The sequence below is a fragment of the Melopsittacus undulatus genome, chromosome Z (genome assembly GCF_012275295.1).
Source record: "Melopsittacus undulatus isolate bMelUnd1 chromosome Z, bMelUnd1.mat.Z, whole genome shotgun sequence".
Lineage (NCBI taxonomy): Eukaryota > Metazoa > Chordata > Aves > Psittaciformes > Psittaculidae > Melopsittacus > Melopsittacus undulatus.
This window is the reverse complement of record NC_047557.1, coordinates 68442553-68455595: the sequence shown is the minus strand read 5'-3', so window position 1 is coordinate 68455595 and position 13043 is coordinate 68442553. Positions and strand designations below refer to the sequence as shown.

General features: G+C 38.5%; 1 protein-coding gene across 1 annotated transcript in view; it reads left to right on the top strand.

The window, feature by feature from the left end:
* FER (FER tyrosine kinase) overlaps positions 1–13043 on the top strand; it is a 153454-nt gene that overhangs the window by 90187 nt on the left and 50224 nt on the right. Inside the window, 1 exon segment of the mRNA XM_034072609.1 lies at positions 789–883. Coding sequence (XP_033928500.1) covers positions 789–883 — 95 coding nt within the window.

The window sequence follows — 13043 nt, the reverse complement described above, 5'->3', positions numbered from 1 at the left end:
TGCTAATGGAGTAGTCTTAGTCTGAAATAAAATTAAATACATTGTTTCTCACTAGACATGTATACACCAGGTAGGTTAGCATTTTACTCCAGAACCCAGAAATAAAAGAGAGAAAAAGATGTGTTTTGAGTCAACAAATAGTAGAAAAAGCATTTAAGTTACTAGGTCTCTGTAGATTTCTTCCTTGCCCTTCATTTCACTTTTAAATGGTAGCATGCTGGTTTAGGCTGCAAATGTTATTAATAAAGTATTGCTTGAAATTATGTCATTTTTTTTAATTCCCAAAATTAAAATTGCTCTCTTTATATTCTTCTGAAACTTATTGTATTAATTAATCTCTGACAGTAAAAGTGGAATGAATGTTCTTTTGAAAAATGCAGCAGGGAAATGTAGAGGCATGCTGAGCATGCTTTTTTGATGTAGCTCTGCTTCTGATCCACCACTGAAATTCTGTTTAATTACAAGGGTTCTTGAGAAACTGCAAACCCATCAGGCCATTATTCAGAAATATAGACAAATGTTATGTGGACAAATGGTAAACTTACAGTGTTCAATCTTTGATTTATTAGTGAATCATGAATCAGTATGCCTTCCGTTTCAAACAGAATAAAGATTGATCTGTTACATTGATTTTTTTTTCTTTCTGATAACAATAATGATATGTTCCATTAAAATAATATTAAGAGTTTAAAATATTTTCCTATGTTATTCAGTCAGTTTGTACAATAAAATTAATAATTTAAAATAAAGTTAAAATTAATATAATAAACTTACTGTATGTTTTGCAGAATACTCAAACAGTATGATCATCCTAATATTGTAAAACTTATAGGAGTTTGCACACAACGACAGCCTATTTATATTGTTATGGAACTTGTTCCAGGTAATTTTTTCCCCTTTTTTTCAGCATATTTTCATAGGTTTTTTTTCCATAATATAAAGTGTATTGTTTTCTATCTGCCTTTATCTCCATTCTTACGACTGATCTCAAAAGTCACCTCTCTTGCAAATCTTTGGAAATACTAGGTTCTGCTAGATTTGGAGTGGAGGGATCTCCACAAATCTGTTGTGAGTTTCTCTGTAGGCATTGAAGACAATAGAGTTTGCTGAAAGGTATCTCAGCTCTATCTTCATTTTCCTCCTGACAAGATACTACATTTCCTTTAACAGTAGAGTTATGTAGTGAATGCTGAGAGTCTTGTATTTAAAGAAACTTCATGGCTGTGTAATGTTTCAATTTTAATAATATAAATTTGGGTCATCTTTGTTAATATAAGAGGGGGGGTTTCTTTATCAAAATGTTCAGGATCTTTATGTTCAGTTTATGAATAGCTTTTGATTTATCTTTGTATTCTTGAGTTCATGTTATTCAGGAATGGCTGGAGAGAATTTCAAGTGTTGGGATGATAACAGCTATTGGGCAATTTTATTTCTTTGCTGGTTTTCTCAGCAGCTGAAAAATGTGTGAGCTTGGTAGCATTTTGTACTGCAACACTATATTTGTTTAACATGTCACTGGATTTGTCTTCAAAATTATGCAGCAAGCTGTTTTAAGAACTCTCTTCATTCAGGAAGACTTCAATTGTTTATAATTCTTGAATATTGGCTTTAGTACAAGAGGACCTATTGGAATTTTCTGCCTTTAGTTGATTAAATTATATTAGAGTATTATATTTGTAAGCGTGGTTAGCTTTATTAAAATGGAGACTAAAAGCAGTGTCCTGGGTTTCAAGGCATACCTTGGTAATTAGCTTCTCCAGACATCTCTGAAGATAAAAATAAACCCTGATCTTTTAAAACCTTTATCATTCTGGTTCAGGGTTTTCAGAGCCTAGGACAAACTATTGAAATATACTAATACAATTGAGGAGGAATTAGTGAAAACCTTTCTCTGATTCTTATGCCTATTTTGCAGTCCAAATCTATCAAAAAATTCTTTTCTGTCCTGGCTTTGAATTTGTTAGAAACAGTTTCTTAATTCTTATCCTGTTTTGCTGGTCTTCAAGTCCTCTGGATAGGTTCTGTGCTTGCCTGTCTGCGTAAACCCTGTGTTATGTTCAAGCCATTACACTTTTCCATGTTCTTCTATGCCTTTGCTAGCACACCATGAGGCTGACCAAATCGGCTATGATAAGGAACTCTGAAGAAACTGGCAGAGGAAAGATAAAACACATCAATTCAGAGAAGCAATGATTCTGATGTTACTGGTTTTCTGTTTTCTTATAGCAAGTTTGGATGAGATTTCCTCAAATAATAATTACTAGTGTTCTGATTTGGTACTTAATGCTGCCCTCTGAAGAATAAAATAGCAGTAGGCTTGTTGACTTGCACTCAACAAAACTTCCTCAGTATCTGTTTTGTCTGTGTTTTGTCTTAAATGTGTTTATGCTTGAAGGTATTTAAGCAATGACATTCTTTTTAATAACTAAAAATGGCATGGTTTAGCTTAGAATTGTATTCTGGAAATGTATGGCTGAGGATGCCTATAATTCATAAATGTCTGACAGCTTTTACTGTGAGGAAAAAACTAGAAACATCTCCATAAAATGTGGAATTCTTGTGTTCTGTTTAATGTTTGCACTTTTTTTACTATTTTTATATCCTAAATACGTGTCAGTTATATACTTACTATACTATATAGACTGCTGTGGTTTGGCTCAGTAGCAGCTAATTCTGCTTGTCGCTCTGGATTCAGATTTCAGTTCAGATTCTTAATTTGTTCAGGTATTAAATATGTAATTTGAAACTTAGCACTTTATGTAGATAGGTGGTACTCAGTTCGTGATTCTGTCATAAGCTATCTCTGCAAAGGATTCTTTTTCCTTTGTTGCAAATGTAAATTGCTTTAAAAACTATGCATCTGCATAAAGTCATTACTAAAAACAATAGAGAAGGTGGCAGATGCATATTTCAGCATCTGTGCACCCATTGTTACATGCAGAAATAGCCCAGATGTTGCCAACAGAAAACAAGAGAAGTAAAGCAAATTGTCAACGACAGTTATCCTTTGTCTGTCCCTTTTCTTTGTTTGTGCATTAACATAACAAGGGACGTATCCTAAAGTGATAATCACATAAAGAAATTTCAAAATATGTGATATAGGAAGGATTAACTGAAATAGTAAATAAGGTAGCAGAGCATGTTTCAGATACATAGCCAAAGTGAAAAAGTAGATGAGAAACTATATATGTTAATGAAAAAGAACCATCAATTACTATTCACTTACTTGCCATTGGCCATACTGATCTCACTGTATATGTCCGCCCTGTGACAATCCATCATAGATTACTCCAGTACAGAAAGACCCTGTTATCTCTTTCTCAATCCAGCACCTGTAAAGAAATTAGGGTAGTATCTCAATGTCATATGTATGTGTTTTACATAAATTCTCTTTAAATCATGCATATGTGGAAAAATATATCTAGTCTCCCTGTCACCAGATGTGTTGTTAGAGCCAGGCCTCCTCTTAGTCTTGTCCTGCAGGTCTTTCTGCAGGAACCTCTACAGGTGAGAAGGGGAGGAGCAGAATGTGATATCTTTTCTTAGAGTAGGTTGAGATGAGGTTACTCTTGTCCTTCTAGTTTCTCAGATAACATCTATAGAAAGCAACAGTTCCTTAAACTGATAAGGGAGAAGGCCTGGAACGACATAACTGTATTTTTATGATAATCCTGTTGTGATTACATGGACTTAGAATGCTTCATTGACTAGATTAAAGATATGGCAGTAAAAGTCCTACAAGCTATGCATGATTTTTATGTCAAGGTAAGAGAGTCTAGTAATCTGGTGAAAGACAATTTTTTTCTGAAGAAAGAAATATATATATATGTATACACACATTACAAATGTCATATATATATAGCCTATCTATGACATAAACAAATACTTTAAGAAATATGTGTTTTACAGTTTCTAATAAAATATGCTCAATGACCATCACAAGATAAGTGTCTTTCTTACATTTTAAAGAATGTGTATCAGGCAACATGCAATTTAATGTAGGAAAAAAACCTACTGGAATTATTTTAAAGAGCTGAGCTCTGTTTTCCAGGTGAGCAACTGTAATATTGCCCAAGTAAAGGCATATAGTAGTTTCTCTGATTACAATTGTTTCTTACTCTTCCTGAGACACTTACTGCAAATAAAAATTTCAGTAAGCTGTGGTGGCTACTACTAATAAGAAACTCCCAATCATTATTCTAAAGAGTGGTGTTTGGGAGCTATGTGCTCTATTTTGTGTAGGGCAATATTTATTTGTTGTTTAATTTAGATTTGTTGTTGCTTTATAAAAGCTATTCTTGTAACTGATTAAAAAAAAGATTAAAATATTCCCTGTCTTGTATAAACAGAAGCTAAAATGGGGTGTAACAGCAACTATGTCCTTCATATATATACATGGAAAGTTAAATGTATAGAAGAGATGTGATGTAAGACTGCCATTCAGAAATTTATTGAGAGTTACCAATATATAAAATCTCAGATTTTTGTAATCCCAAGCAAATTGTTCTCTTTCTCTTTCCCTCCCCTTCAGAAAATCGCCAAGAGAGCTGTTGAAGTTGAGTCAATGAGTCTTTAATTTTTTCCTTACAAATATTTTAACAGAGATATATAGAAAAATCTGAATTGCAGGCTTAAGTTACGCTACTTAGCTGCTCTGAAAAAGCAATTAGCAAAGCAGATGGTTCTAAAATGTTGATTTGTGACTGCATAATGGATACATTTATAATACCTTTTAAAGCATTCTTGCAAATAATTTTATTCTTTTTTATCTAAATGACATTGAAATACTGGGCCCAGATCCTTACAAGGGCCCAGTGCTGAAGCTGCTCACTCGTTTCTCAGCCACCACATAATAAAAATTAGCCTTGAGTTTTACAATGTCATAGGTTTTTTTTCTGTGAATTTTTTAGTAGACTAAGAGCTGAGAAAACAACTCAATTGGAAATAATCTTTGTTAACTACAGTAGTCATAGAGAGTCATAACTACCAAACAAGAGCAAATCTCTCTGAGATGTTCTCCATTAGCAAATGTTGTAATACAATTTGAAAATATTAAGACTGTTAAAAAGAAAGAAAATGAGGAGCACAACACCCATGCATTTCTATGCTGATTTTTTTTTTGCACTTGTTTTGTGTTCCTAATAAGAGTTGGGCTTTTATTTCTCATTTGCTGTGCACTTAACTTTGCTCATATTACCTGGTTTCATATTGCTAGCTTCTACTCTTCATATACTATTAGGACTCTTAATTTAGGGTGGGCCTGCACAATGCATATGCACGTCTTCACCTGGTAAGTCAGATATGCTGGTTTCTAGATGCATAGACTCCAGTAATCTCAGCTCCCTGGGCACGTGGTGTGATGGTCTGAGCCAGAGAGCATATGAATTTGTTGAGCATTTGATAATAATCTGCGCAGCGTATGCACAGGAAGGATATGCATCCAGTGGAGGACTGTGTTTTAATACTAAGATGTTGTTCAGATAAAGAGCCTGTAAACTTATCTATGACCCTGAGATTTACCTTGCAGCAATACCTGGGGACAATACAGTGGGTAAAGTCTCTCTACTGATTATGATGTCAGTGAGGCTACTGGATGTAGGGGAACAGTATCTGACTGCCTGTTTCTTTTTCTGTCTCTACTGCCCAAGAACAGATTTCAGATGCTGTGTTACCACAGACCTAATGAGAACTCCATGACAGTGAACTTAAATCTTACTGTACTTGCAATATCATGCCCTGAACTTTGAATCCTGTATTGAAAAAGTAGAATGTTGAAGATCAGCTTGAGAAAAAGCAGAATAGAATTCTCAATTTGATGTATACTGCCCAAGATTTTCATACCTTTCCAAAAATCTGCTTAGAAAGAAATAGACCTGTTAGTATTAAGAACTTCAGTAGTCTAGAGCTTGTAGTTTGGGAACTACAAACCAGTTAGTCTCACCTCTGTGCCTGGCAAAATCTTGGAGCAGATTATCCTGGAAGGCATGCTAAGGCACATGAAAAACAACAAGGTGGTTGTTGACAACCAGCATGGCTTCCCTAAGGGGAAATCCTGCCTGACCAATTCGGTGGCATTCTATGATGGGACTACGGAACTGACAGACAGGGGTAGAGCAGGTGACATCATGTACCTGGACTTGTGCAAAGCATTCAACACTGTTCGACATGACATCCTTGTATAGGCCTACTGCTGAACGAAGTGGGTGCCCTGGAGACAGAGGATATAAAGAAGGCAGAGGTGCTGAATGCCTTCTTTGCCTCTGTCTTTACTCCTGCAGACTCTCCCCGGGGGTCCCAGATTCCTATAGCCCCAGAAGGAGTCAGGACAAAGGAGGAGTTTGCTTTGGTAGATGAGGATTGGGTTAGGGATCAGCTATGCAATCTGGACATCTATAAATCGATGGGTCCGGATGGAATACACCCACAGGTGCTGAGGCAGCTGGCGGAGGTCATTGCTAGGCCACTCTCCATCATCTTTGGTAAATCATGGGAAACGGGAGAGGTGCCTGAGGGTTGGAGGATGGCAAATGTCACGCCAGTCTATAAGAAGAGCAAGAAGGAGGACCCGGGTAATTATAGACTGGTCAGCCTTACCTCCATCCCTGGAAAGGTGATGGAATAACTTATTCTTGATGCCATCTCTAGACATATGAAGGATGAGGGGGTCATTAAGAGCAGCCAACATGGTTTTACCAGGGTGAAGTCATGTTTGATGAACCTTACAGACTTCTATGAGGAAGTAACTAGGTGGATGGATGATGGTAGAGTGTTAGATGTGTTTTTTTTTATTTCAGTAAGGCATTTGATACTGTCTCCCACAGCATCCTTATAGATAAGCTAAGGAAATGTGGGCTTGACGATCAGGTAGTGAGGTGGATCAAGAACTGGTTGAAAGGAAGAAGGCAGAGAGTTGTGGTCAATGGGGCAGAATCTAGCTGGAGGTCTGTGACTAGTGGAGTCCCTCAGGGATTGGTGCTGGGACCAGTGCTGTTTAATATTTTCATCAACGACCTGGATGAGGGAACTGAGTGTACCCTCAGCAAGTTCGCTGATGACACCAAACTGGGAGGAGTGGCTGACATACCAGAAGGCTGTGTTGCCATTCAGCGAGACCTGGACAGGCTGGAGAGTTGGGCAGGGAGAAACTTGATGAAATTCAACAAGGGCAAGTGTTGAGTCCTGCATCTTGGGAAGAACAACCCCATGTACCACTACAGATTGGGTGTTGACCTGCTGGAAAGTAGTGAAGGGGAAAGGGACATGGGGGTCCTGGTGGATAGAAGGATGACCATGAGCCAACAATGTGCCCTTGTGGCCAAGAAGGCAAATGGCATCCTAGGGTGCATTAGAAAGGGTGTGGTTAGTAGGGCAAGAGGGGTTCTCCTCCCCCTCTACTCTGCCTTGGTGAGGCCGCGTCTGGAATATTGCATCCAGTTCTGGGCCCCTCAGTTCAAGAAGGACAGGGAATTGCTTGAAAGAGTCCAGCACAGAGCCATAAAGATGATGGAGTGGAACACCTCTGTTATGAGGAGAGGCTGAGGGAGCTGGGTCTCTTTAGTTTGGAGGAGACTGAGGGGTGACCTCATCAGTGTTTCCAAATATGTAAAGGGTGGGTGTCAGGATGATGGAGCTAGGCTTTTTTCAGTCATACCCAGTGGTAGGACAAGGGACAGTGGATGTAAACTGGAGCATAGGAGGTTCCACGTTAACATCAGAAAGAACTTCTTTACTGTGAGAGTGACGGAGCACCAGAACAGGTTGCCTAGGGGGGTTGTGGAGTCTCCTACATTGGAGATATTCAAGGCCCGCCTGGACAAGTTCCTGTGTGATGTACTCTAGGTTACCCTGCTCTTGCAGGGGGGTTGGACTAGATGATCTTTCGAGGTCCCTTCCAAGCCTTGGGATTCTGTGATTCTGTGTAAACTAGAGAGACATCAATTTGATAGGTGGACCACTCAGTGGATAAAGAACTGGCTGGATGGCCACGCACAGAGTTATGGTCAGTGGCTTAGTGTCCAGCTGGAGACCAGTAAGGAGTGGTGTCCCTCAGGAATTGGTATTGGGACCAGTCTTGTTCAATGTCTTTGTTGGTGACATGGATAGTGGGATTGAATGCGCCCTCAGCAAGTTTGCCAATGACACCAAGCTGTGTGGTTCGGTTGATACACTGGAGGGAAGGAGTGCCATCCAGAGGAACGCTTGTGAGGTGGGCTGATGCAAACCTTATGAAGTTTAACCATTCCAAATGCAAGGTCCTACACCTGGGACAGAGAAATCCCAGGCACAGCTACAGGTTGGGCAGAAGAGATTCAGAAGAGATTCAGAGCAGCCCTGCGGAGAAGGACTTAGGGGTTTTGGTTCATGAAAAACTCAACATGACCTGGCAGTGTGCACTTGCAGTCCAGAAAGCCAACCATATCCTGGGCTGCATCAAAAGGAGCGTGACCAGCAGGTCAAAGGAGGTGATCCTGCCCCTCTACTCTGCTCTTGTGAGACCTCACTTGGAGTATTGTGTGCAGTTCTGTTGTCCTCAACATAAAAAGGACATGGAACTGTTGGAACAAGTCCAGAGGAGGGCCACGAGGATGATCAGGGGACTGGAGCACCTCCTGTATGAACACAGGCTGAGAAGGTTGGGGCTGTTTATCCTGGAGAAGAGAAGCTGCGTGGAGACCTCATAGCAGCCTTCCAGTATCTGAAGGGGGCCTATAAGGATGCTGGTGAGGACTCTTCATTAGGGACTGTAGTGACAGGACAAGGGGTAATGAGGTACAGCTTACACAGGGGAAGTTTAGATTGGATCTAAGGAAGAAATTCTTTACTGTAAGGGTGGTGAGGCACTGGAATATGTTGCCCAAGGAAGTTGTGAATGCTCCATCCCTGGCAGTGTCCATGTCTGGGTTGGCAGGAGCCTTGGGTGACATGGCTTAGTGTGAGGTGTCCCTGCCCATAGCAGGGGGGTTGGAACTAGATGATCCTAAGGTCCTTTCCAACCCTAACCATTCTGATTCTGTGAATCATATAAGCTGCTGTAAATTATTTTCTTTGTGGTATTGTTCCTTTTTTTCTTACTAATTTAGAATGAAATTATAGCTTAGATGGTTTCATAAGGTTTATTGCAAAGGGGGTGTTTGATGGGAGTTTTTTTTTCTGATACCTTCTAAAAATATGAATACTGCATTATTTAATAACTTAATACATAACTTTTTCATAATCTGGTATGATACATTTTAAATACTCTGTTGATTTTAAGAAAGAAGAAATTAAAGTGATAATTACAAAGAATTTCAGGGAAAAAAACATATGTTGAGATTTGCCAAATGCTTAATGTTAATATAGAGACATGAGTTTGTATCATCATGCTGACTTGACTAACTTGGTGGAAAAGTAAAGTAATAATGATGGGATACTAATCTTAAGGTTTTTCAGTGAGGGTTGCTAGTTATTTGAGACTGTGAATGTAGCCTGCACCACAGTAATTTTCTAATGTAGATAGCCTTTGGCAGGGATGGTTTTGAAAATGAGGAACAGTAGAACTTTGTGTGAATGTATGGTTTATAGAACTGTGTGAGAAAGCACATAACTTCTCTGTGATGCCACATCAATCTAAAAAAATGAGCGTTTTACTTACATTTTACAGGTTACTATATCCATTTTTTCTTTGCTTTGTGCATGTTTTCCCAGCGGTTTTTTTTGGTGCTTTAACCTGTGTTGTTGACCTTAAAACTGAAGAAAAGGAAGTAATTATGAGAAGCTGCTTTGGTATTCAGAACAGGAAAAGAGCAATTTGCCATTCTCTCTTAGGGCCACACAGGGCATAAGGAGTTTTAATAACAGCTCATTTTCAACTAATTTAGATGATGATCAGAAAGACTGCCTGGAATACTGCTAGCGTTATCTGTAAGGTGGCCAAAGTGATAACTTGAGACAAATGGATGCTGGATTTTGATGGGGTATAAAGAAGATTATCAGGAAAGTGCATGAAGAGGTTAAGAAAACCTTCCTGTTCTTTTCACCTTTGAGGGTGACCTCAACATCTTTTAATGGAAAAAGATAGGAAAACAGGTGACTAGAATACCCTTCTTTTTTACCTTCCTCACTGTTATCTTCCTGGTCCCAACTTCTCTCTTAGTGATCTTGGGTCTCATTATGGTATTTTTGTTTTGCGAACACAGGCTTTTAATTTACCGAAACACTCAGAATCAGTTAGCTGTGTTTCATCTGCTCTTAATTTGTTGTGCAATCTCACATATAATAAAAACAAACGAAAAAAAAACAGGAGTTCCTTTAAACTTTGAAGTTTTTTTTTTTCCCTACTTTTCAGGAAAAAACAAATCAAAATCACTTGTAATTGGTGAGATGCAAAAACCAGTTCCAAACCACAAAATTCTTTCTTGTCATTTGTTATTTTCATTTCCATTTACTCAAATATTAGCTTGCCCTGAAAGGAGAATTCAGTTTAGAGGTAGGAACTTCACATATTTGTGAATGGTGAGTGGGAGATCTAGACTGAGAGATTTTGAAGATAGATCTGTAATTCTGTAGTGCAGTTACAAGTTTCAGCAGTTTATTTTGTAGAACCTTTGAAGGTGTCTCTGCCCCTCCAGCAAAAAGAGTCCATGCAGATTGTTAAGATAAGCATCATCATCACACCTGCACCAACTCACTCCAGAAGGATTCATCTAATTGACAATAGATGCAAACATCTTTATATATTGCGATAGTTGATTTAAAGTAGTAGAAAGAATTTATAGTTGTATTGTTTTGTGACCTTCTTGTTTTAGAGGTTGGATGTTTAATTGCAAGCTGATAGTCTACTTTCTGTTTCAGATTGCTATACATTTAAACATTTTTATACTTAATATAGTTAAAATTACATCCACAGAAATATTTTGAAAGCATTTTCTTTTTGCTGTGTCAGGCATTTAGCAATAGACAATTCAAGAGTCTCGTTTGTCTGCTGAGTTTTAAATTAAATTCCTGTAGCATGTGAATTTTGATGATATAATACATTATGAATATATTATATGTTACAATATTATGAAAATCTGATCTCCTTTCTGTTCCAGATCCTTACCTCATACAGTTTTGAACAGTTTTTCAGCCATAGTTCTTGGTCTCCAAATCCATTTGTGACCATAGGCTTATTTAGTCTGTTCTATCAGAGATCTGCGCTTAGTATGATGCTGACACCCCCTCCCCAGTGAACATTTATGGGCATTTTTCCCTCTAATATCAAATGAATTGTAGACATGTCTGTGGAATATGTGCATTCCTGGTACCATCATAGAATTCCTATTTGAAAATGGATACAGGGTTGCAAAAAAAGTAACCACTTAACTAGGCATGAAATTTTACTTGTTTTTCTTAGGCTTATGCTGACATAAATCACAGTGGATCTGCTGACCATTTGCAGCTGGAAACAGGTTGAGCTCTGCTTGTGTATATGAACAGCTATGAAAATATCCAGTAATCTAATAGCATGGAAAGGTGCCTGAATTAGTTTTCAAATGTGTATGCTCATCTTATATCTAGACATATGTAGTTAGCTTTCAAAGCTCAGGAAGGTCGTATCATGCATCTTTGCAACTGGATAAGGTAACCTGTTGAAGTTTATGCTGAATCATTTGAGATGCAAATTGCCTATGCCATTGATGCAGAAACTGTTCAGAAGTGACAGATTTTATTAGCCTGGGTGCAGCACTACCAGCAACTCTGGCTGCCATGCATGTTCAGAAAGACCATAGACATTTCTCTACTGCCTGTAAGAAGATTTGATAAGCCATTCTTAACCCAGGCTCTGTGATTACCTTTGAGCCCTGTTTATGGTGTCTGACCTGCTTCCTGGTGTCTTTGGCCCATCTTGGCTACTTACTCCCATCTCTTCTGAAATAAAGGTGCCTCCATTTCTCTTTTCTGTATGTTACTTTTTACTCCAGCAAGACATGTTAGGTCAGAAGCATTTGCAAAAGTCCAGTATCTTGCCTGGCCTCTTGGGCCCTCATTTTAGCCTTTGTCAGAAGAGAATGCTGTACAGCGTAAAGTGGAGAAATACCTACAGCTTGGTTATAGCTAGTGCTGTGGTATATCTGGTACAACTTTCTGAATCTTCACTGACTTTTGCGGAATTACTCTTACTTTCTGCGTGTGCTATACCTATACCTCAGGGTATAGCATCAAATCACAACCAGCTCCTTGTATTTCTGCTGTTACTTCCAGTGAAATCAACAAGCCCATTTATACCCGAAGTCTTAGAGCTGAGGCTGAGGTACGTATAACATTTATTTAACAAATAAATGATACCTGTATTATCTGAGCTTTTGTGCAAGTTTGCTGATGACACCAAGCTGTGTGGTGTGTTTGATAGGCTGGAGGGAAGGAATGCCATCCTGAGGGACCTTGACACGCTTGTGAGGTGGGCTGATGCCAGCTCTATGAGGTTTAACCATGCCAAGTGGAAGGTCCTACACCTAGGTCAGAGCAACCCCAGGCACAGCTGCAGGTTGGGCAGAAGAGATTCAATGCAGCCCTGCTGAACACAGTATGAAATGTTTGCGAGAGCTTAATTTCCAAACACCATGGAAAATCACTTAAAGGTGCTTGAGTAGTTATGCATTTTAGGAAACACAAAATAAGTAGATTAAAATAGAAGACTCAAAAGACTCAAAAGTACAAAGTGAAGGTATTGTCACAAGAGCCTGTTTCCTGTTTAATGTAGTACACTGGACTGCATATGGCTAGGAAAGATGGATTTCCATTATGTATCAAATGAACTGTATGCATTTCTGAAATAACAAAAGTAAAATTCAAAACACTTTTTGCATTGGAACAAGCACCCAGAATAGAAAAAGTGTGTGAATGTTAGCAACACTTTTGATAGTTGATAAGACATGTTCATTACCTCTATACTCTGATCATTATATACTATGATATAGTATACTACTATCAGTAGTCACTCTACTCTGCTCTCATGAGACCTCACTTGGAGTATTGTGTGCAGTTCTGGTGTCCTCAGCATAAAAAGAACATGGAACTGTTGGAAC